A 26,121-nucleotide genomic window follows, 5' to 3' on the forward strand; every position below is an offset into this window, starting at 1 on the left:
ATCAGAAAGCCAGGATAGACAGAGAAGTACGAAGCAGAAAACAGGGGCAGTAGTCAAGGGGCAAACCGGGTCATACACAGCAAGGCACAAACGCACAACGATTACAGACAAATAATCTGGGTCAGCTATCTCAAACCGGGTAGGCAGAAGTATAACCGACTCAGAACCCAGGAACCACCAGCATTAAATAACCGCCCCAGAACCAAAGATAGGCCGACTAAATTAACCCAGACCTGACACCTGACCTGGAAGGAGCCAGAACCAGCCCATCCAGAGTCATGACACTCCTTTGTCCTTTCCAGACTCCTCTCTGCCATCCACACCCATCAGCCTCCTCCAGTCCCCCATTACCCCTTATATTAGACACCTCTGTCCTTTCCAGAACACTATGTAGTCTCCAGAACCCTGTGTCCTCTCCAGACCCCTCTTTTCTCCTCGGACACCTCTGTCCCCTCCAGACTCCTCTTTTCTCCTCGGACACCTCTTTCCACCTCTAGACCCTATTTTCCAGAAAGGGGCGAGCAGACGTTGGCCCGGGGAGAGTTGGAATAATCAGGTCCCTCCTTATTATCTTCGACTGTCTTCTGAAAGTATGTTTGCTCTGAAACGCCATGTCAGGTTCTGATCTATGCTGCCCATGGTTCGGGTGGGTTCAGATGTGTATGGGGATCTGTGCAGAGATGGAGTACAAGACCCTGAATACTCAGTAGCCCTGCAGGTACAGAATATGACATGGGGTCCTGCAGTGAGACAGCCCCACCGCTTCCCCGGGCCCGGCATTTATGACGTATCACACAGAAACATGCAGCTGAGCTCAGGGTGTTCAGGACCTCACGCGGAGTGACAATGGCCGCTGCTGACAGGTGGAGCGGGTTGAGGTGTCAACTGCAGCCACCGAGTGTCCAAAAATAACGCCCATCCAGGCCAAAAATAAGTGCAGCCGAGATGAGGAGCAAGCTCCGTCCCTGGGCTCGGAGCTCCTGCATAGACAGTCCTGCCACCGCTGCTCTGCGCAGTTTGAACAAGAGTCCATCCAGGCCAAAAATAGGTGCAGCCGAGATGAGGAGTAAGCTCCGTCCCTGGGCTCTAAGCTCCTGCATACACTGTCCTGCAATCACTGCTCTGCACAGTGTGAACACATATCTGTAAGAAGTTTGGCTACAACCGAAAAGTTCTTTATGAATTTACGAAACCCAAGAAACCCAAGAATCTTTGTAACACCTTCAAATCCTGTGGATGATCCCAATCCAATACCGACTGGATTTTCGCTGGATCAATGCGAAAACCAGTCGCAGACAATACATATCGTAGAAAAGGGATCTCCTCCACCGAGAACATACACTTCTCTGGTTTGACATACAATTTATTGTCACGAAGTTTGTGTAAGACCTGCCTGACATGTCCCTGGTGTGACTCAAGGTCAGGTGAATAGATGAGAACGTCATCCAGATAGATCACAATGAATCTGCCTACCAGGTGACTAAAGATGTAATTTATAAAGTGCTGGAAGACGGCGGATGCCAAAAGGCATCACCAGATTCTCATAGTGTCCCTCAGGCACATTGACCGCAGTCTTCCACTCATCCCCCTCTTTAATGCGGATGAGATTATACGCATCCCTGAGGTCCATCTTCGAGAACCATTTTGCCCCTACAATTTGATTAAAGAGGTTAGGAATCAGGGGAAGCGGATACGGATCACGGACAGTGATCGCATTGAGTTCCTGGAAATCCAGGCAAGGACGTAACCCCTCATCTTTTTTCTTAACAAAAAAGAACCCAACAGCAATGGGAGATGATGACGGAAAGGCAGAAATGTCCACCTTATTTCCACCTACATGAAATGAAGCTGGTAAAAAAAAAAAAACTGTGTCCTACCCACTGGGGTAACAAGTACGCCCTGGTTGCCAACCTGCAGCCACCCGGGCCCTGTAGTTTTTCTGGCGGTTGTTTATGTAGGGGTCGGGAAGGACATGTGCTCACAAAATGGCCCTTTTTACCACAACAGAAACACACGCCCCCCCCTTACGCCGAACTACAATTTGCCTGGATGAGACGCTGCACCCACCTGCATGGTTCCTCAGTTGGCTAGGTACAGACCACCCTTGACCCCGCATCTCCCGCCCCCAGAGGGGACTCCCTATGTCTCTGGCGAAGACGGCGATCAACTCTGATGTCTGCCTGAAGGGAGTCAGAAGTCTCATATAGGATGTCCAGAGTCACTGGCTTTCTAGCGGAAGGGAGGTACATGTCACTGCGCACGCAGCAATCCGTGATGTGTAACTGGAGGGTCTTTGTGTTTACAGCACACTGGGTGTTGAGAGGCCATGTACAGAGTTCAATGGGACGGTTTCATGTGAGCACCCGCAGTGCGGGAGGGAGGGCGCTCACTGTACCCCTTTCCCTGCAGGTGTTTGAGGACCTGCAGTGAGGTCATAATCATGTGACCAGTACATGTGATACATACCCGGACCTGTGGTTCAGTCTGTGTGGTGTATTGGGAGAGGTGGAACTCCCACGTGGCTCCCATAGGAGCTAAGGACGCTGTGTGTGTTACCTGCAGTGAAGCTGGCAGGACAAGGACTTTGATAGACTATCTTTGTTTTACTATTATGCCTGAAAGGCTCTGTTCATTTTTCTAAACCCTGCTAATGTTTATGCGGTCTACAATAAACCAGCAGGTGAATTACTACCAGAACTGTTCCTGTGATTACCTTGTGAAGCAGCAGAGCGATTCAACCCCTCATAAGGGATAAAGCATCTTTTACTGTCCCTGCGAGCCCCTCACAGAACTGACTGCGGAGAACAGGGTCATTCCACCTAGTGGCCATGGCCCCCTCCAGAACTCTGAGTAATATTCCTCCGCTAGACGATCTCCTTGCTGAAGTTGGCGTATAGAAGACTCAGCTAGGGAGACTCAATCAGGGTCATCATACACAAGGCCCAGAGCCAGAAAAAATCCCTCTATCGTCTGAAGTGACTGGGAGTCAGATGGTAGAGAAAAATGCCCAGGCTTGTGGGTCCCCCTGAAGGAGCAAGATAGCTATCCTCACATGCTGCTCCTCTGTACCTGAGGATACCAGACGCAACTGGAAGTAAAGTTTACAGGCCTCACAGAACACCACAAACTTGTCTCGCCCCTACTGAGAACCTGTCCTGGTAATTCGACCCTGAGCTCCACAATGGTTTTACACCAGATGTAACAGGGTGTTGTAAAACCACCATATGCACAAATCTGTCACCTCCAAACTGAGCTGCTGCAATTGCCCCGTCACAGCTGAGATTGGATCCATCATGGACCAGAAAAAAAATGAATGTGGTCAGAGTTAATGTCACGATCCAATTGGTGAGTGACCTAGGACCAGGAGCTCCTTCTCTGGCCCTACCACTGGAGTGCGCCCTAGCTCGACCTGCTCCCCAGGATACTTCAGATGGTGATGACGTCAGGGCCTCCGCCCTTGCTTTATCTCAAAAGTTAGCCCTTCATTTGTCCCCTTCCCTCATCCAGTGAAGAGGGGGCGCTACTGTGCACCACAGTACACCAACCCGACAAACAGGGACAAAGACAAGGGGAAACTGAAAACGCCACACACACAAAATATCCACTCACATATACAGAGGAATCCGCCACGGTGTGCAGGAAGGGGAAGACAGCAAAACAGGGAAGGATGAGGGATTATCAAGCGTACAAACCAAACAACAGTAGCTTATAACTCCTCCAGCTCTCCTTCTCATACCAACTTCTCTCCCTCCTATTGTCCTGCAGCAAGTGCTAACTCTGACAAGGACTAATAGTGGACAGGATGTGACATCAGCACCATACATTGTACTCCCCTTTGCAGACGTCACCTGAATTCAGTTGTTAACTGCTACACACTACATGATTGGCTTGTTCTCTATTAGATACCCAACTACTTTCTTCCTTTTCATATCCCTTGTCAAAGCCAAGGCGGAACGCGCGTCGGGAATGTGTGGGTCAAATTAGGGGTTGGTATAGCTTGCGCAGCACCTTATTCATGATCATGCATTAGCACTTTTCTGTGCAGCAGCACTTTTACATGCACTAGCATTATTTATGCAGCAGCACTTTTCCGTACTTTACATGCAGTAGCACTTTGTATGCATTAACATTAAGGATGTAACATCACCTTTCTAGGCATTATCACTTTCCTACACTGGTTATCATTTCCTCCCATGCCACTGACTATTATCATTTGATATTAATCTGATATCCAGTACTCTTTATGTGATCTGTACACCCTTGATAATGCATATTATACTTTGGTGAACCTTTTCTGTGAGTGAGACGCTGACCCGGCTTATACTCAATGTATTTAACTATTATTTTACTGCAGCACCAAAACATTATATATTTATATGTCTTTGATACACAGCAATTTATTTTATCTATACTATTTATTCATAATTATTAGTATTAATATTACCATTAATTTGGTTCTTACCGCTCTGCTGTGTATTAATTAGTAGTATTTATTTACCCATACGACATGTTCATTTGATTCTGGTGCATGTATATTATGCTGCATATGTAGAGCTACACCCCCACAAATTTATCCTGCATTTTTTCGCCACTTGGTGTATTTTTCCTTTTTTTCCCCCTCTTTGTCCATTTTCCAGAATTACTTTGAATAATTTGTTAATAAACAATAATTTTTTTAATATTAGGTGGTGGTGTATCATATTTTATGGTAATATAAGGACTAATAGAGCCCAGATTTTATAGGGAAAAGGAGTGGCTAACGGAGTACAGCTTAACACAGGAATTTCCAACATGACCGATTAACCCTTGTTCTGCTGGAAGAAATAAACACGTTTAACAAACTGGAAAAGTGCTCCTTCTCAGCAGCGTAGTAGGAGCAACCAGACGCTGTGGTCTTCTGGTTCCGCTCCGTTGCGGTAACCCCGTGACAATATACATGGAAAGTCTGACAGATCCAGTGCTATGATCCCTGTGACTGCTCCTCTCTACCATACAAATCGTCTTGATAGATGTCTGATGGACTGCAGGGTAGGCGGGGGAGAAGTGAGGATGGGCACCAGGAGCAGGCGGGGGAGAAGTGAGGATGGGCACCAGGAGCAGGCAGAGAAGTGAGGATGGGCACCAGGAGCAGGCGGAGGAGATGTGAGGATGGGCACCAGGAGCAGGCGGAGGAGAAGTGAGGATGGGCACCAGGAGCAGGCGGAGGAGAAGTGAGGATGGGCACCAGGAGCAGGCGGAGGAGAAGTGAGGATGGGCACCAGGAGCAGGCGGAGAAGTGAGGATGGGCACCAGGAGCAGGCGGAGGAGATGTGAGGATGGGCACCAGGAGCAGGCGGGGGAGAAGTGAGGATGGGCACCAGGAGCAGGCGGGGGAGAAGTGAGGATGGGCACCAGGAGCAGGCGGAGAAGTGAGGATGGGCACCAGGAGCAGGCGGAGGAGATGTGAGGATGGGCACCAGGAGCAGGCGGAGGAGAAGTGAGGATGGGCACCAGGAGCAGGCGGAGAAGTGAGGATGGGCACCAGGAGCAAGCGGAGGAGAAGTGAGGATGGGCACCAGGAGCAAGCGGAGGAGAAGTGAGGATGGGCACCAGGAGCAGGCGGAGGAGAAGTGAGGATGGGCACCAGGAGCAGGCGGAGGAGAAGTGAGGATGGGCACCAGGAGCAGGCAGAGGAGATGCGAGCATGGGACCAGGGGCAGGAGGAGAAGAAGTGAGGATGGGGACCAGAAACACATGGACGAGAATTGAGGATGGGAACCTGGGTAGATGGACAAAGTGAGGATGGGGACCAGGGGCAAATGAACAAGACGTGACCATGGGGACCAGGAGTAGGCGTAGAAGTGACGATAGGGACAAGGGGCAGATGGAAGATGATGAATGATGGACGAGAGATGATGATGGTGATGCCACGACTCTGTTGTTGGGACCAGGAACTCTTTCCCTGTCCCTAACGCTAGGGGGCACCCTAGGTCACCCTGCTCCCTGGATTACTTCTGATGTTGAAGATGCCAGGGCAATGTACCTTATCTTAGCTCCTAAATCCACCCTCAGTCTGTACCTTCCCCCACTCAGAGAAGAGGAGAGTAGTATACCATAGTACACCAGACTAACAAGGTAATACGAACAGTGGTAATGAAAAATACCAAACATACAAATATATTCACACATGTAGCAAAGCAATGAACCAGAGAGTGGAGGATGGCGTTAATCTAAAGTAGGAGAAGAAAGGAAATTGTCACACACTCAAAACCTAGAAACAGTCACAGATAAATCCACCAAACGCCTTCTCCAATAACCATCAACAACCTCCAGCCATGCAGCATAGGCTAGCTCTGACAATGAGTGCTATCCAGGGCCCTGATTATATAGGAGATAGGAGCAGCTATCAGTGCACAGCTGAGAGCATTAATGCAGGAAAGCTTCCAGGAGCTCAACTGAGCAGATTAACCCGAATACTGGTAAAATAAAATTTCACCATTTAATATGCAGGAGTAGGAGAAATCAGATGCTGGTTCCGCTCTGTTCTGATAAACCAATGACAGTACCCTCCATTCTACAAGGGACCTCTGGAACCTCAGATCCCAGTTTATCAGGGTGTGCCACATGAAAAGACTGGATCAGCCTGGCCGCATGGACATCAGATGCTGGTACCCACATCTTCTCTTCATGACTCTATTCTTTCCAGTGTACCAGATGCTGAAGTGACCGATGAACTAGCGAGAAGCAATAATCTCGTCTCTCTGAAATTCCAAATTTCCATCCACAATGACAGGAGATGGTGATAGTACAAAGGACGCAACGTATTTTTTGAGGAGAGATTGATTAAATACATTATGGGTCCTAAAAGTGGGTGGCAAAGCAAGGCAGAATGCTACGGGATTGACGACAGCCACAATCTAATAAGGAGCGATGAACCTGGGACCCAATTTCCAAGATGGAACCTTCAACTTAATGTTCGTGGAGGACAACTACACCAAGTCTGGACCCAGCAAACATATCCAATCAGCCACACTTATATCTGGATCCCATCTTCCTCAAATTATTAGTAACCCCCTGCCATATGGATGTAGTAGATGAAGAGAATCGATCATCTTCAGGTATTCCAGGAGAAGGATTTTTATTAAGTTAGCTGCACTGAGGATGAAACCCGTCTGGCCTGAAGAACATGGACTTACCAGTAGACTCCTGACTGATTATATACAGAGAATTGAGCTAGAGGTAAGTAGGTGACCATCTCCTTCTGACTCTCAGACACAAAGCAGCCGAGATACGCTTCTAGATTCGGGGTAACCCATTCAGTCTGCCCATTAGACTGCAGGTCAAATGCAGAAGGGAATGACAGATGGATGCCCAAACGAGTGCACAAAGCCCTCCAAACTGCATCCCCCGATCAGAAGCTAAATCGGCAGGGATCCTATGTAATGTTACAATCTCACTGATTAAAACTTGAGCCAAGGTCTTGGCATTAGATAAAGTGGCCAAAACATTAAAAAAAAGCCTTAAAAAAATAAATTACTTTATTTAATATCTATTTAAGATATTCCCGCAAACAATAAACCCAATGTGATATAGGCATGGCCGCCATCAGGGCATTACTGCCCTTACTGCTGTATGGGGCCCAGGGAGCAGCACCACAGAGGACCTGCAGGTCCGGTGCCCCGTTCTTGTGCTTCTGCTCACCGGGCCCCATCATGCACTAAAGTGCTGTGCGCTGCGAACCACACATCGACGCTGGGGCCCAGTAGCTTTCTTGGAGCCGTGCATGGCCATCTAACCTTGACGGCTGCGCAGCTCCTGCTTCCTCCATGTTCTCTGTACTTCCGGTCAGGTGACGGCGCGTACGCAATTATGTCATCACATACGCGCCGACATGGGCTGGACGCTGGAAGCAGAGCTGTACTACTAGGGAACGACTGAGGTAAGTATAAAAAATGTTGTTTTTTTTTCTTTATAAAATTAATTCAATGGGTGAGGGGAGGAGGCATGGGGCTGCACATGATGAAGGTGGGGGGAGTGGGGCTGCACATGATGAAGTGAGGGGTGAGGGTGAATGCAAATGATGAAGCGGAGGAGTGAGGGTGACTGCAAATGATGAAGTGGGGGTGTAAGGGGGACTGCACATGATGAAGTGGGGGGTGAGGGTGAATGCAAATGATGAAGTGGGAGGAGTGAGACTGCACATGATGAAGTGGGGGTGAGGGTAACTGCATGTGATGAAGTGAAGTGGGGGTAAGGGGGACTACACTTGATGAAGTGGGGGGTGGGGCTGCACATGATGAAGTGGAGGGTTAAAGGGGACTGCACATGATGAAGTGGGGGGTATAGGGGACTGCATATGAAGTGGGGGTAAGGGGGACAGCACATGATGAAGTGGGGGGTAAGGGGGGCTGCATATGATGAAGTTGGGGTAAGGGGGACTGCATATGAAGTGGGGGGTAAGGGGGACAGCACATGAAGTGGGGGTAAGGGGGACTGCACATGATGAAGTGGGGGTAAAGGGTACTGCACATAATGAAGTGGGGAGTAAGGGGGACTGCATATGAAGTGGGGGTAAGGGGGACTGCACATGATGAAGTGGAGGGAAGGGTACTGCACATAATGAAGTGGGGAGTAAGGGGGACTGCATATGAAGTGAGGGTAAGGGGGACTGCACATAATGAAGTGGGGAGTAAGGGGGACAGCACATAATGAAGTGGGGGTAGGAGGACTGCACATAATGAAGTGGGGAGTAAGGGGGACTGCACATAATGAAGTGGGGGTAGGAGGACTGCACATAATGAAGTGGGGAGTAAGGGGGACTGCACATAATGAAGTGGGGGTAGGAGGACTGCACATAATGAAGTGGGGAGTAAGGGGGACTGCACATAATGAAGTGGGGGTAGGGGGACTACACATGTTGAAGTGTGGTTAAGAGGAACTGCACATTATGAAGGTGGGGGAGTGGGGCTGCACATAATGAAGTGGGGGTGAGGGTGACTGCAAATTATGAAGTGGGGTGGAGGGGGGCTGCACTTGATAAAGTGTGTCTGAGGGTGGACTGCACATGATGAAATGAGAGGGGATAGGGGCTGCAAATGATGAAGTAAGGGGGCTGCATATTAAAGCGGGGGGAGGGGGACTGCAAATGATGAATTCAGTTTGATAGATGGGGACAGCAATTGAATTGAAGGTGAGGGGAGAGCAAATGATGATTTAGGGGGAGAACAAATAATAATGAATTTTGAGGGTGAAGGAGTAAATGATGTATTGAATGTGGGGTAGAGCAGTTGATAATGAATAGAGGGTGAAAGAGAAAGACATGGCAATGAATTGGGGTTGGAGGGGCATGTAAATATAATGGGTAGGTACATAGTGGGGGCATTGAGGATGAAGTGACTGGTAATGAATTGGGGAAAGAGTACAGGTGCTAATTAATTAATAATAATAATTTTATTTCTATAGCACCAACATTTTCCGCAGCACTTTACAAATTATAGAGGGGATTTGTACAGACAATAGACATTACAGCATAACACAAATACAGTTCAAAACAGATACCAGGAGGAATAAGGGCCCTGCTGCTCGCAAGCTTACAATATATGAGGACAAAAATGTATATATTAAATGGTGAAAGTGGCTATTTATAGTTAGTGGAGGCACAGTGGCAGATTATAATTTATATATGGAATGGTGGTTGCATTATAACCAATTATATATTGATAGTGGGTGCACGTCTGTATTGAGATGTGTAGGAGAAAGGGAAAAAGTGGGGAATGTGCTCTGGAAGCGGTGCTCTAGGTAACTTATTTTATGCAGATATGAGTTCCGCCTGGAAGAAGTGATGGCGGTCTATCCTGGATGAAAAAGAAAAGCAAAGATGAAGGACTTCAGCTAGAGACGTCGCAGGTAAGTTTATGTGTTATCTGTACATAGACACAATATACTGTATACTATATACAGAGCTCCTGTGTAGAAGGACACTAGTGATCACTGTATTATCTGTACACTGACACTATATACAAAGCTCCTGTGTAGCAGTGTCAGACTGAAGAACATTGGGCCCACCAGAGGATTTGATTCTGAGGGCCCACCTTTCTCTCCCACCGAAGAACCCCATAGCAACTGCAAGGTTTGCACTATGAACTCTCCTGAAGGAGAAGCCAGGGCCCACCAAATGATTCTCTGGTTCTTTGGTGGGCCAGTCCAACCCTGTGTGTATGTCACTGGTGATGAACGAATTACCTGTACACTGACACTATATACAGAGCTCCTCTGTACAACCCCTGGCAAAAATTATGGAATCACTGGCCTTGGAGGATGTTCATTCAGCTGTTTAATCTTATATAAAAAAAAGCCGATCACAGACATGGCACAAAACTAAAGTCATTTCAAATGGCAACTTTCTGGCTTTAAGAAACACTAAAAGAAATCAAGAACAAAAAAAGGGTTGTATAATGTCACTGTGATCACTGTATTACCTGTACACCATATACAGAGCTTCTGTGTATAATGTCACTGTGATCACTGTATTACCTGTACACCATATACAGAGCTCCTGTGTATAATGTCACTGGCGATCACTGTATTACCTGTACACTATATACAGAGCTCCTGTGTATAATGTCACTGGCGATCACTGTATTACCTGTACACCATATACAGAGCTCCTGTGTATAATGTCACTGGTGATCCCTGTATTAACTGTACACTGACACTATATACAGAGCTCCTGTGAATAATGGCATTTAGCATTGCATTTTTTTTAAAATTAATGATCAGTATTGTAGTATTCAGTCACTATGTGGTGGTAATATGTGATCTGGTCATGATGTGGCGGTATTTTCTTCTAGTATGTGGTATTAATGGTCATTTTAAAAAAAATGTATGTGACTCATTCCCTTATAGAAAAATACATAAATTAAGAATATATTTATATTTAATAGCTTAGAATTGAGTAGGGCCCAGCCAAAAGAGTTCATGGTGTCGGCTTAAAAATTCTTTTGGCCAGAACAAAAGCTGCTGATTATTAATGTGATCTGGTGTTTGATGGGAACTGTTAATATCTGATCGGTGAGGACGTGGTGGAGAAGGTGAGTTTTTCCAAGAGTGGGCGGTGGGACGGTGGAGACGGAGCGGAGGTGGAGCCTGCGCAGAGTCTTAATGAGGCCCGAAAATTTTTGCCAGTATGGGGCCCCGAAATTTCTTGTGGCAGCCCTGTATATATGTATATAAATTAAAGCTGAACCCTATTAAGATCCTAATGCATCCTGTTGTGAATTCCACTCTTGGGCTCCCTCCGGTGGTTGTAAGTGGCACTTTTGTGAGTTCTGCTCTTGGGCTCCCTCCGGTGGTTTTAAGTGGAATGGCTACTCCTTGGATTTAGCAGTCTGCAGCTGCTTCCACTGATTGTCTTTCTGCTCAGCTATTTATGCCTGGCTCTTCCCTTCAGCCAGTGCCACTTGTCTATGGTTCCTGGTTGGATTCACATCTTTGCTTGGATTTCCCTGATATCCTGACCAGTTCAGCAAAGATAAGTCCTTGCTTTGCTCTTTTCTGTCCACGTGTTGTGGACTTGTTCGTTCTGTGCATTCTATGTTTTGTCCAGCTTGTCAGTATGGATTAATTCAGTTAAGCTGGAAGCTCTGGGAAGCAGATTTACCCTTCACACCTTTAGTCAGGTGTGGAGATTTTTGTAAACTCTGTGTGGATTTTTGTAGTTTTTAATACTGACCACACAGTATTCTATCCTGTCCTATCTATCTAGCTCGACTGGCCTCCTGTGCTACATCCTGGTTTCATTCTGTGTATGTCTTTTCCCTCTCCACTCACAGTCATTACTTGTGGGGGGCTATCTATCCTTTGGGGATTTTCTCTGAGGCAAGATAGTTTTCCTGTTTCTATCTTTAGGGGTAGTTAATTCTCAGTCTGTGACGAGATGCCTAGGGAGTGTCAGGAGCATTCCACGGCTACTTCTAGTGTTGTGTTGAGCTTAGGGTCTGCGGTCAGTACAGATACCACTTCCTTCAGAGCTCGTCCCATGTTGCTCCTAAACCACCAGTTCATAACAGCATCCCTATCCTTATAGTTGTGCTCAAAAGTTTACATACCCCGGCAGAATTTTTGCTTTCTTGGCCTTTTTCAGAGAATATGAATGATAACACCAAAACTCTTTCTCCACTCATGGTCAGTGGTTGGGTGAAGCCATTTATTGTCAGACTACTGTGTTTTCTCTTTATAAATCATAATGACGACTCAAAACATCCAAATGACCCTGATCAAAAGTTAACACACCCCATTTCTTAATGTTGTGTATTGCCCCCTCTAACATCAATGACAGCTTGAAGTCTTTTGTGGTGGTTATGGATCAGGTTCTTTATTTTCTCAGATGGTAAAGCTGCCCACTCTTCTTGGAAAAAAGCCTCCAGTTCCTGTAAATTCCTTGGCTGTTGGGCTATATACAGTTAGGTCCATATATATTTGGACAGAGACAACATTTTTCTAATTTTGGTTATAGACATTACCACAATTAATTTTAATCAAAACAATTCAGATGCAGTTGAAGTTCAGGCTTTCAGCTTTCATTTGAGGGGATCCACATTAAAATTGGATGAAGGGTTTAGGAGTTTCAGCTCCTTAACATGTGCCACCCTGTTTTAAAGGGACCAAAAGTAATTGGACAATTGACTCCAAGGCTATTTCATGGACAGGTGTGGACAATCCCTTCATTATGTCATTCTCAATTAAGCAGATAAAAGGCCTGGAGTTGATTTGAGGTGCGGTGCTGCATTTGGAAGCTTTTGCTGTGAAGTAAACATGCGGTAAAGGAGCTCTCCATGCAGGTGAAACAAGCCATCCTTAAGCTGCGAAAACAGAAAAAACCCATCCGAGAAATTGCTACAATATTAGGAATGGCAAAATCTACAGTTTGGTCCATCCTGAGAAAGAAAGAAAGCACTGGTGAACTCATCAATGCAAAAAGACCTGGGCGCCCACGGAAGACAACAGTGGTGGATGATCGCAGAATAATCTCCAGGGTGAAGAGAAACCCCTTCACAACAGCCGACCAAGTGACCAACACTCTCCAGGAGGTCGGCGGATCAATATCCAAATCTACCATAAAGAGAAGACTGCATGAAAGTAACTACAGAGGGTTCACTGCACGGTGCAGCCACTCATAAGCATCAAGAAGAAAAAGGCTAAAAACATCTAAAAAAGCCGCACAGTTCTGGAAGAACATTGTATGGACCGATGGAACCAAGATCAACCTCTACCAGAATGATGGAAAGAGAAAAGTATGGTGAAGGGGTGGTCCAGCTCATGATCCAAAGCATACCACATCATCAGTAACACACGGCGGAGGCAGTGTGATGGCGCGGGCATGCATAAACACGGTGGAGGCAGTGTGATGGCGCGGGCATGCATGGCTGCCAGTGGCACTGGGTCACTAGTGTTTATTGATGATGGGACGCAGGACAGAAGCAGCCGAATGAATTCTGAGGTCTTCAGAGCCGCCATACTGTGGGCTCAGATCCAGCCAAATGCAGCCAAACTGATTGGTCGTCGTTTCATACTACAGATGGACAATGACCCAAAACATAAAGCCAAAGCAACCCAGGAGTTTATTAAAGCAAAGAAGTGGAATATTCTAGAATGGCCAAGTCAGTCACCTGATCTCAACCCAATTGAGCAGCATTTCACTTGTTAAAGACTAAACTTCAGACAGAAAGGCCACAAACAAACAGCAACTGAAAACCACCGCAGTGAAGGCCGAGCATCAAAAAGGAGGAAACACAGAGTCTGGTGATGTCCATGAGCTCAAGACTTCAGGCAGTCATTGCCAACAAAGGGTCTTCAACCAAGTACTAAGAATGATTTTTTTTTATCTAAAATTAATGAATCTATCCAATTACTTTTGGTCCCTTTAAAAACAGGGTGGCACATGTTAAGGAGCTGAAATTCCTAATCCCGTCATCCAATTTTAATGTGGATACCCTCAAATGAAAGCTGAAAGTCTGAACTTCAACTGCATCTGAATTGTTTTGTTTACAATTAATTGTGGTAATGTCTATAACCAAAATTAGAAAAATGTTGTCTCTGTCCAAATATATATGGACCTAACTGTATAAACACACACCTAATAAGTCAAAAGATAAGTATTAAAGGGGATAAGCATTGCAGAAGGGTATAAGGTGCAGTACAGAGCAAAAGTTTGGACACACCTTCTCATTTAAAGATTTTTCTGTATTTTCATGACTATGAAAATTGTACATTTACACTGAAGGCATCAAAACTATGAATTATCACATGTGGAATTGTATACTTAACAAAAAAGTGTGAAACAACTGAAATTATGTCTTATATTCTAGGTTCTTCAAAGTAGCCACCTTTTGCTTTGATGACTGCTTTGCACACTCTTGGCATTCTCTTGATGAGCTTCAAGAGGTAGTCACCGGGAATGGTCTTCCAACAATCTTGAAGGAGTTCCCAGAGATGCTTAGCACTTGTTGGCCCTTTTGTCTTCACTCTGCGGTCCAGCTCACCCCAAACCATCTCGATTGGGTTCAGGTCTGGTGACTGTGGAGGCCAGGTCATCTGGCGTAGCCCCCCATCACTCTCCTTCTTGGTCAAATAGCCCTTACACAGCCTGGAGATGTGTTTGGGGTCATTGTCCTGTTGAGAAATAAATGATGGTCCAACTAAACGCAAACCGGATGGAATAGCATGCCGCTGCAAGATGCTGTGGTAGCCATGCTGGTTCAGTATGCCTTCAATTTTGAATAAATCCCCAACAGCGTCACCAGCAAAGCCCCCCCACACATCACACCTCCTCCTCCATGCTTCACGGTGGGAACCAGGCATGTAGAGTCCATCCGTTCACCTTTTCTGCGTCGCACAAAGACTCGGTGGTTGGAACCAAAGATCTCAAATTTGGTCTCATCAGACCAAAGCACAGATTTCCACTGGTTTAATGTCCATTCCTTGTGTTCTTTAGCCCAAACAAGTCTCTTCTGCTTGCTGCCTGTCCTTAGCGGTGGTTTCCTAGCAGCTATTTTACCATGAAGGCCTGCTGCACAAAGTCTCCTCTTAACAGTTGTTGTAGAGATGTGTCTGCTGCTAGAACTCTGTGTGGCATTGACCTGGTCTCTAATCTGAGCTGCTGTTAACCTGAAATTTCTGAGGCTGGTGACTTGGATAAACTTATCCTCAGAAGCAGAGGTGACTCTTGGTCTTCCTTTCCTGGGGCGGTCCTCATGTGAGCCAGTTTCTTTGTAGCTCTTGATGGTTTTTGCCACTGCACTTGGGGACACTTTCAAAGTTTTCCCAATTTTTCGGACTGACTGACCTTCATTTCTTAAAGTAATGATGGCCACTCGTTTTTCTTTACTTAGCTGCTTTTTTCTTGCCATAATACAGATTCTAACAGTCTATTCAGTAGGACTATCAGCTGTGTATCCACCAGACTTCTGCACAACACAACTGATGGTCACAAGACCATTTATAAGGCAAGAAATCCCACTTATTAAACCTGACAGGGCACACCTGTGAAGTGAAGACCATTCCTGGTGACTACCTCTTGAAGCTCATCAAGAGAATGCCAAGAGTGTGCAAAGCAGTCATCAAAGCAAAAGGTGGCTACTGTGAAGAACCTAGAATATGACATATTTTTAGTTGTTTCACACTTTTTTGTTAAGTATATAATTCCACATGTGTTAATTCATAGTTTTGATGCCTTCAGTGTGAATGTACAATTTTCATAGTCATGAAAATACAGAAAAAGCTTTAAATGAGAAGGTGTGTCCAAACTTTCGGTCTGTACAGTATGTGGCTAGTCCTCATACTCAGTGATTACGGCACATAGCCAGGATGTAGAGCAAGAAAAACAGAAAAGAATATAAGAATATGAAAATAATATAGAACAAAAAAAATGTACAATAAAGAGTGTAAGAAATCTAATAATACATTTATTGACACAAAAGTGCATGTAAATCAGAAGTGGAGGGAAAGACGGCATCTAGCAATGTGCTGAGCGCTGATGATAGAGGAAGCAATCCAAAGCGAAATATTCATGGGACTCAAGAAGGTTCTGAGGTTTAAGAAGTTACCTGTGAAAACCTCAGGACCTTCTTCAGTCACACGAATATTTATTAGACAGATAGATATATAAATAGATAAATACCGTATATACTCGAGTATAAGCCGACCCCTAATTTTGCCACAAAAAAACTGGAAAAACTTATTGACTCGAGTATAAGCCTAGGGTGGAAAATGCAGCAGCTATCGGTTAATGTCAAAAATAATAATAATAATCTTTATTTTTTAATAATCTTTATTTTTATATTGCGCTAACATATTCCGCAGCGCTTTACAGTTTTTTGCACACATAATCATCACTGTCCCCGATGGGGCTCACAATCTAGAATCCCTATCAGTATGTCTTTGGAATGTGGGAGGAAACCGGAGAACCCGGAGGAAACCCACGCAAACACGGAGAGAACATACAAACTCTTTGCAGATGTTGTCCTGGGTTGGGTTTGAACCCAGGACTCCAGCGCTGCAAGGCTGCTGTACTAACCACTGCGCCACCGTGCTGCCCTATAAAAATAGATCCCAATAAAAGTAAAATTGAGACATCAGTAGTTAAGTGTTTTTGAATATCCATATTGAGTCAAGAGCCTCATATAATGCTCCATACAAAATATGCCCCATATAATGTTCCATACAGTTCGTGGGCTCCATAAGATGCTCCATATTAAAATATGCCCCATATAATGGTGCACAAAGGTTGATGGTCCCATATGATGCTCTATAGAAACATTTGCCCCATACAATGCCCCATAAAGGTTTATTATGGCCCCATAAGATGCTCCATAGCATATTATGCCCCACATGACATACTGCCCTCTTGTCCTGAGCAGGCGGGGACACCGGCACTATTCACCTGTCCCCGTTCCACTGCCGTGCGCCGCTACGTCTTCCACGTCCTCTGCAGTGACTGTTCTGGCAGAGGGCGGCGCGCACACTAAACACGTGATCGCGCCTCAGACCTGAACATCACAGCCGGAGGACGCGGAAGATGGAGCTCAGCGGTGGTACGGGGCACAGGTGAATATCACAATGCTCACCCTCCTGGCGCTGTCCCTGGCAGCTTCTCGATGGTCTCCGGCACCGGCAGCTTGTTTCTGTGTTCAGTGGTCACGTGGTACCACTCATTAAAGTAATGAATATGCGCTCCCCCCCTATGGGAGTGGAGTCACGTCCATAGTCATTACTTTAATAAGCAGTACCACGTGACCGCTGAACACAGGAACAAGCTGCCGGCGCCGGAGACCATCGCATCGGAGAAGCTGCCAGGGACCGCACCAAGAGGATGAGGATAATGTGACAGCTGCCGCTCCCCCTCCCCCGCCAACCCCCTGGGACAATGACTCGAGTATAAGCCAAGAGGGGCATTTTCAGCCTAAAAAAAATGGTCTGAAAATCTCGGCTTATACTCGAGTATATATGGAGATAGATAGATAGATAGATAGATAGATAATAGATAATCCTATATAATAATCGCCAGATGGGACTTCCAGCCGCTATCCCCGAATCCCATAAGGCACCATGGCCGCAAAGCCATGAACTGCGCCAGCGCAAGTGACATACACGTCTCCACTATTCCCATGCAGGCGCAGTAACAGCTACAATTGCGCACTCTACCTGCGCATGCGTGGTAACGACGCAGCTGTTACTGCGCCTGCGTGGAGAATAGCAGATGTTAATTTCACCGCACCCCCCGATGCGATAGCAGCGGGCCTATTTCTACTGTAGTAGATAGTTAATAGATAATGGTTAAATAATAGATAGATGGATAATAGATGGATAATAGATGGATAGCACTGGGGTCCAGGGTTCAAATCCCACCCAGGACAGCATCTGCAAGGAGTTTGTATGTTCTCTCCGTGTTTGCGTGGGTTTCCTCCGGGTTCTCCGGTTTCCTCCCACATTCCAGAGACATACTGATAGGGAATATATATTGTGAGCTCCAACCGGGACAGCAATGATAATGTGTGTAAAATGTAAAGCGCTGCGGAATATGTTAGCGCTATATAAAAATAAAGATTATTTATTAAAATTATTAATACATAATAGATATATAGATAATATATGATATATAACAGATAGATAATATATGATAATAGATAGATAATAGATATAGATAGATAATAGATAGATAGATAACAGATAGATAATATATAGATAACATATGATAGATAATAGATAGATGATAATAGATAGATGATAATAGATAGATGATAATAGATAGATAATAGATAGATAGATAATAGATAGATAATAGATAGATAGATAATAGATAGATAGATAGATATATAATAGATAGATAGATAATAGATAGATAATAGATAGATAATAGATAAAAGATAGATAATAGATAGATAATAGATAATAGATAGATAATAGATAGATAATAGATAAAAGATAGATAATAGATAGATAATAGATAATAGATAGATGATAGATAGATAATAGATAAAAGATAGCTAATAGATAGATAATAGATAGATAGATAGATATATAATAGATAGATAGATAATAGATAGATAGATAGATAGATAGATAATAGATAGATAGATAACAGATAGATATTATATAGATAACATATGATAGATAATAGATAGATGATAATAGATAGATGATAATAGATAGATGATAATAGATAGATAATAGATAGATAGATAATAGATAGATAATAGATAGATAGATAATAGATAGATAGATAATAGATAGATAGATAGATAGATAATAGATAATAGATAGATAATAGATAGATAATAGATAGATAATAGATAAAAGATAGATAATAGATAGATAATAGATAATAGATAGATGATAGATAGATAATAGATAAAAGATAGCTAATAGATAGATAATAGATAATAGATAGATAATAGATAGATAATAGATAATAGATAGATAATAGATAGATAATAGATAATAGATAGATAGATAGATAGATAGATAGATAGATAGATAGATAGATAATAGATAGATAATAGATAATAGATAATAGATAGATAATAGATAGATAGATAATAGATAGATAGATAGATAATAGATAGATAGATAGATAGATAATAGATAATAGATAGATAATAGATAATAGATAGATAATAGATAATAGATAGATAATAGATAGATAATAGATAAAAGATAGATAATAGATAGATAGATAATAGATAATAGATAGATAGATAGATAGATAATAGATAGATAGATAATAGATAATAGATAGATAATAGATAATAGATAGATAGATAATAGATAGATAGATAATAGATAGATAGATAGATAATAGATAATAGATAGATAATAGATAATAGATAGATAATAGATAGATAATAGATAAAAGATAGATAATAGATAGATAATAGATAGATAATAGATAAAAGATAGATAATAGATAGATAATAGATAATAGATAGATAATAGATAGATAATAGATAGATAATAGATAGATAGATAATAGATAGATAATAGATAGATAGATAATAGATAGATAATATATGATAGATAATAGATAGATTGATAGATAATATATGATAGATAATAGATAATAGATAGATATATAATAGATAGATAATATTTGACAGATAATAGATAATAGATGATAGAACATCTTGTTGGCCTGCATTGATATATAATAAGGAATGTTAGGAGCAATGTTCATTATTTCGGGGCCTCCTCCCCGTTTCTTTCTTTCTCTCGGACCCCGCGTCTTCCCCCTTCCCCCTTGCAGCTGTCCAGTTTCTCTTCATGTGTCCAAGAAAGGAGCAGAAGACGCCTTGAGAGTCCGGGGCTATTTCGGTCAGAACTATTTTGTCCCAGGGCCTCCCACCTCCCTTCTCCTTACAGCCAAAGTTGAGGATGAGGCTAAAGTTAGAAGCAGCGTCTTGAGGGAGTGGGGTATATAATAGGTTCTGGGGTTTCCTCGTCCATGTCACTCACTCCTTTTGACCAGGACAAGCACCAACCCAACCGAGGACATGGTAAGTCGATGAGATAGGAGCCCCTGGATTATGTGCTGGACAGGGCAGAGGAATGGAGAGAAGACAACCATCAGCTGGAGCTACACTTGGGGTTTAGGCACTGGGACAAGGATTCACGTTGGGGTTCAACTTGTGACCCTCCTGGATGTATCAGACCCCAAACTCATGTGTCCTGTACAAGTAAAGGAGTAAAAGTACAACTCGAGCAGAATCTCCTCGCTTCCAACTGGTGCCTCAGCCACAACTATCCGACACCCACACTCTACAGCCTGTCCTCTTCTCTCCAAATCTTCTGACCTGAAGTATGCCAGCTGACACGGGTAAAAAACTGCAATGGCATTACTACTATTGTAGCTATGGACTTTGAAACCTATGCTCAGACTGAACTCCTACAATTACTAGGCCAATAGGAGAACCTAAATCTGAATCCATAGTCCATCTGTAAATACTTACCTGTAATAATTACAGTTATTTACCTCGGAACCCCTAGACCATCTGTAGATAATTACCTCTGAACCCCTAGACCATCTGTAGATAATTACCTCTGAACCCCTAGACCATCTGTAGATAATTACCTCTGAACCCCTAGACCATCTGTAGATAATCACGTCTGAACCCCCAGACCATCTGTAGATAATTACCTCTGAACCCCTAGACCATCTGTAGATAATCACGTCTGAACCCCCAGACCATCTGTAGATAATTACCTCTGAACCTCTAGACCATCTGTAGATAATTACCTCTGAACCCCCAGAACATCTGCAGATTATGATCGTTGAACTCGTGGAGGATTGCTGCCATACTTGTCTGCACCACTTGACTCTTCCTTCCCTCACAGGCACCAGCAAAGAAGGCCAAGAGAAAGGCAGCAGAAGGAGGCTCCTCCAATGTCTTGTCCATGTTTGACCAAACCCAGATCCAGGAGTTTAAGGAGGTGAGTGTGGTGAGGCCTGTAGTCACCCTTGTCAGTCCAGACCACATGCAGGGGGTAGGTGACCCTGCTCCACTATTTGTGTGCGGAGAGGACATGACAGGGGTAGACAGGTGTGTGAATGGGGGGAAGGGGAGGCGGAAGCCGAATATGAAGTCGACTTGATGACAGCTACTGTCCTCTGTAATCGGCCATGTGACTATACAGAGGCTGACAGTAGGTTAGATGACGTCTATTGCTCCATGTTGTCAGACATTTCGGGTTGAGGAGTGAATAGTTGTAGTTTCCATCTTTGGGATTGGTGCCAGGAAACCTCTGCACCAATGACCCCAACCTCATGTGACAGACTTACAGTGCTGAGACCTCTTTTAACCATTGTGGTATTAGCTAAGGGTATTTGGGTCCCCTATATATCAGCACAGTTGGGGGGCCTCTTATAAAGCTTCTAGTATGAGCACAGGCACATTGGGGGTTAACTGCTCTCCTTTCTCTTCAGGCTTTCACAGTGATCGATCAGAACAGAGATGGGATCATCGATAAGGAAGATCTGAGAGATACTTTTGCAGCCATGGGTGAGTGCAGAGCCCGGTGATCCCCCAAACAACCAAACTCCTATGGCAAGGGCTTCACGAACGGCAAGTACATATTTGGGGGTGTTCTTTCCCTTCCCCTCTGACCCCTGTAACTGTTCCCTACAGGCCGCCTGAACGTGAAGAATGAGGAACTCGATGAAATGGTCAAAGAGGCTTCAGGACCCATCAACTTTACCGTCTTCCTGACCATGTTCGGCGAGAAGCTCAAGGGTGAGAGTCAAATATAGAGCAGCAGACCCTATACATGGCACATGCAGGGCTGGGGACATTATACATGGTATATAGGTGACAGCGGACCTTATACATGGTACATACAGGACTGAAGAACTCATACCTGTTATATAGTAGGCAACACACCCTCTACTTGGTACATACAAGGCAGGGGAACATATAGCTGGTATATAGTGAGCAGCAGAATATATACATTGTACATACAGGGCTGGGGAACTTATACATGGTGTATAGGGGGCAGTGAACCGCTACCTGGCACACACAGTCTAGTAGGATTGGATATCGGGCAGGGGCCTTCTCTGACTGAATGTCTGCCTGCAGGTGCTGATCCAGAGGACGTTATCACTGGGGCATTTAAGGTGCTTGATCCTGAGGCAAAAGGGTCCATCAAAAAGCAGTTGTAAGTAGCCTGTCATTCCTCTCCCCGGCTCCTTCTCCAGGTCCTGTTACCCCTCTGTCCCATTCCCCAGCACTGCCCACCATACACCACTGTAATAAGGTGGGACTACTCTCCCCGGCTCCTTCTCCAGGTCCTGTTACCCCTCTGTCCCATTCCCCAGCACTGCCCACCATACACCACAGTAATAAGGTGGTCCTCCTCTCCCCGGCTCCTTCTCCAGGTCCTGTTACCTCTCTCTCCCGTTCCCCAGCACTGCCCACCATACATCACAGTAATAATGTGACCCTACTCTTCCCGGCTCCTTCTCCAGGTCCTGTTACCCCTCTCTCCTATTCCCCAGCACTGCCCACCATACATCACAGTAATAAGGTGGCCCTACTCTTCCCGGCTCCTTCTCCAGGTCCTGTTACCCCTCTGTCCCGTTCCCCAGCATTGCCGACCATACACCACAGTAATAAGGTGGCCCTACTCTTCCCGGCTCCTTCTCCAGGTCCTCTTACCCCTCTGTCCCATTCCCCAGCACTGCCCACCAAACATCACAGTAATAAGGTGGCCCTACTCTTCCCGGCTCCTTCTCCAGGTCCTGTTACCCCTCTGTCCCATTCCTCAGCACTGCCCACCATACACCACAGTAATAAGGTGGCCCTACTCTTCCCGGCTCCTTCTCCAGGTCCTGTTACCCCTCTGTCCCATTCCCCAGCACTGCCCACCATACACCATAGTAATAAGGTGGCCCTACTCTTCCCGGCTCCTTCTCCAGGTCCTGTTACCCCTTTGTCCCATTCCCCAGCACTGCCCACCATACACCACAGTAATAAGGTGGCCCTACTCTCCCCGGCTCCTTCTCCAGGTCATGTTACCCTTCTGTCCCATTCCCCAGCACTGCCCACCATACACCACAGTAATAAGGTGACCCTACTCTTCCCGGCTCCTTCTCCAGGTCCTGTTACCCCTCTCTCCCATTCCCCAGCACTGCCCACCATACATCACCGTAATAATGTGATCCTACTCTTCCTGGCTCCTTCTCCAGGTCCTGTTACCCCTCTGTCCCATTCCCCAGCACTGCCCACCATACATCACCGTAATAATGTGACCCTACTCTTTCCGGCTCCTTCTCCAGGTCCTGTTACCCCTCTGTCCCATTCCCCAGCACTGCCCACCATACACCATAGTAATAAGGTGGCCCTACTCTCCCCGGCTCCTTCTCCAGGTCCTGTTACCCCTCTGTCCCATTCCCCAGCACTGCCCACCATACACCACAGTAATAAGGTGGCCCTACTCTCCCCGGCTCCTTCTCCAGGTCCTGTTACCCCTCTGTCCCATTCCCCAGCACTGCCCACCATACACCACAGTAATAAGGTGGCCCTACTCTCCCCGGCTCTTTCTCCAGGTCCTGTTACCCCTCTGTCCCGTTCCCCAGCATTGCCGACCATACACCACAGTAATAATGTGACCCTACTCTTCCCGGCTCCTTCTCCAGGTCCTCTTACCCCTCTGTCCCATTCCCCAGCACTGCCCACCATACACCACAGTAATAAGGTGGCCCTACTCTTCCCGGCTCCTTCTCCAGGTCCTGTTACCCCTCTGTCCCATTCCTCAGCACTGCCCACCATACACCACAGTAATAAGGTGGCCCTACTCTTCCCGGCTCCTTCTCCAGGTCCTGTTACCCCTCTGTCCCATTCCCCAGCACTGCCCACCATACACCACAGTAATAATGTGGCCCTACTCTTCCCGGCTCCTTCTCCAGGTCCTGTTACCCCTCTGTCCCATTCCTCAGCACTGCCCACCATACACCACAGTAATAAGGTGGCCCTACTCTTCCCGGCTCCTTCTCCAGGTCCTGTTACCCCTCTGTCCCATTCCCCAGCACTGCCCACCATACACCACAGTAATAAGGTGACCCTACTCTTCCCGGCTCCTTCTCCAGGTCCTGTTACCCCTCTCTCCCATTCCCCAGCACTGCCCACCATACATCACCGTAATAATGTGATCCTACTCTTCCTGGCTCCTTCTCCAGGTCCTGTTACCCCTCTGTCCCATTCCCCAGCACTGCCCACCATACATCACCGTAATAATGTGACCCTACTCTTTCCGGCTCCTTCTCCAGGTCCTGTTACCCCTCTGTCCCATTCCCCAGCACTGCCCACCATACACCATAGTAATAAGGTGGCCCTACTCTCCCCGGCTCCTTCTCCAGGTCCTGTTACCCCTCTGTCCCATTCCCCAGCACTGCCCACCATACACCACAGTAATAAGGTGGCCCTACTCTCCCCGGCTCTTTCTCCAGGTCCTGTTACCTCTCTGTCCCGTTCCCCAGCATTGCCCACCATACACCTCAGTAATAAGGTGGCCCTACTCTCCCCGGCTCCTTCTCCAGGTCCTGTTACCCCTCTGTCCCGTTCCCCCATACTGCTCCTCCGTCCTCACATGTTCTGTGTTTTCTCTCAGCCTCGAGGAACTCCTGATCACACAGTGTGACAGATTCACTCCAGAGGAGGTGAGTGGCCTTGTGGCTGCAGTGACGTATAGAGGGGTTTCTTGAGTCCGACATCCCCTCATCCTTTCTTCTCTCTCCCTCAGATCAAGAACATGTGGACAGCATTTCCTCCTGATGTAGCCGGCAATGTAGACTACAAGAACATCTGCTACGTCATCACCCACGGAGAGGACAAAGACCAGGAGTAATGGAGCCATGTCATCCCTCTGGGGGTGCGCTCTCATGCCCAGCGCTGAACCCCAACTTGCTGTATATTGCGTCTTATTTTGTAAACTCGACCCATCAAAGACACCTCTGTAATTTATTCCTTCTACTGGTCTGGATTGGCCCCGCGTGGTCACCCGTTCTCTCTGAACCCCTTCCCTCTTGTCCCTGAATACTTTCAATGTCTTAAAGTTGGAACTAAGAAATCCTCAGGGGAAGAAAAAAACTCAATAAAATCTTGTTTTTATTCTACTTGTCCCTTGTGTTGTCCATTTCCACAAGAATTGGCTTCCAAACTATGGGGGTCCTGATTATACTTGTGGAGACCACCAGCTGGCTTTACAAGCCAAGCAATGCTTCCTGGGAAAAAGGGAAAAGGGTCACCGTCTATCCAGGGCCCTCAGGTACAGGCTCTCTCTCATGGTGCCAGACTCGTTATAGGGGCCACTCCACCCTATACTCAGAGAAGCGGGGGCCACACCACCCTATACTCACAGAGAAGCGGGGGCCACTCCACCCTATACCTGGAGAAGCGGGAGCCACTCCACCCTATACTCACAGAGAAGCGGGGGCCACTCCACCCTATACTCACAGAGAAGCGGGGGCCACACCACCCTATACTCACAGAGAAGCGGGGGCCACACCACCCTATACTCACAGAGAAGCGGGGGCCACTCCACCCTATACTCACAGAGAAGCGGGGGCCACTCCACCCTATACTCACAGAGAAGCGGGGGCCACACCACCCTATACTCACAGAGAAGCGGGGGCCACTCCACCCTATACTCACAGAGAAGCGGGGGCCACACCACCCTATACTCACAGAGAAGCGGGGGCCACTCCACCCTATACCTGGAGAAGCGGGAGCCACTCCACCCTATACTCACAGAGAAGCGGGGGCCACTCCACCCTATACTCACAGAGAAGCGGGGGCCACACCACCCTATACTCACAGAGAAGCGGGGGCCACACCACCCTATACTCACAGAGAAGCGGGGGCCACTCCACCCTATACTCACAGAGAAGCGGGGGCCACTCCACCCTATACTCACAGAGAAGCGGGGGCCACACCACCCTATACTCACAGAGAAGCGGGGGCCACTCCACCCTATACTCACAGAGAAGCGGGGGCCACACCACCCTATACTCACAGAGAAGCGGGGGCCACACCACCCTATACTCAGAGAAGCGGGAGCCACACCACCCTATACTCAGAAGCGGGGGCCACTCCACCC

At 46.1% G+C, this 26,121-nt stretch overlaps 1 protein-coding gene across 1 annotated transcript; it reads left to right on the top strand.

Annotated features, from left to right (window-relative positions):
* The first annotated feature begins 19,889 nt into the window (after positions 1 to 19,889).
* MYL11 (myosin light chain 11) lies at positions 19,890 to 25,138 on the top strand. Its single transcript, XM_069735231.1, has 7 exons — positions 19,890 to 20,027; positions 20,866 to 20,961; positions 21,455 to 21,530; positions 21,657 to 21,761; positions 22,104 to 22,182; positions 24,634 to 24,682; positions 24,766 to 25,138. Exons 1-7 carry the CDS (start codon positions 20,025 to 20,027, stop codon positions 24,868 to 24,870), a joined length of 513 nt encoding a protein of 170 aa, XP_069591332.1. The 5' UTR covers positions 19,890 to 20,024; the 3' UTR covers positions 24,871 to 25,138.
* The last annotated feature ends 983 nt before the right edge of the window (positions 25,139 to 26,121 follow it).

The sequence above is a fragment of the Ranitomeya imitator genome, chromosome 7 (assembly GCF_032444005.1).
Source record: "Ranitomeya imitator isolate aRanImi1 chromosome 7, aRanImi1.pri, whole genome shotgun sequence".
NCBI classification, from domain to species: Eukaryota; Metazoa; Chordata; class Amphibia; order Anura; family Dendrobatidae; genus Ranitomeya; species Ranitomeya imitator.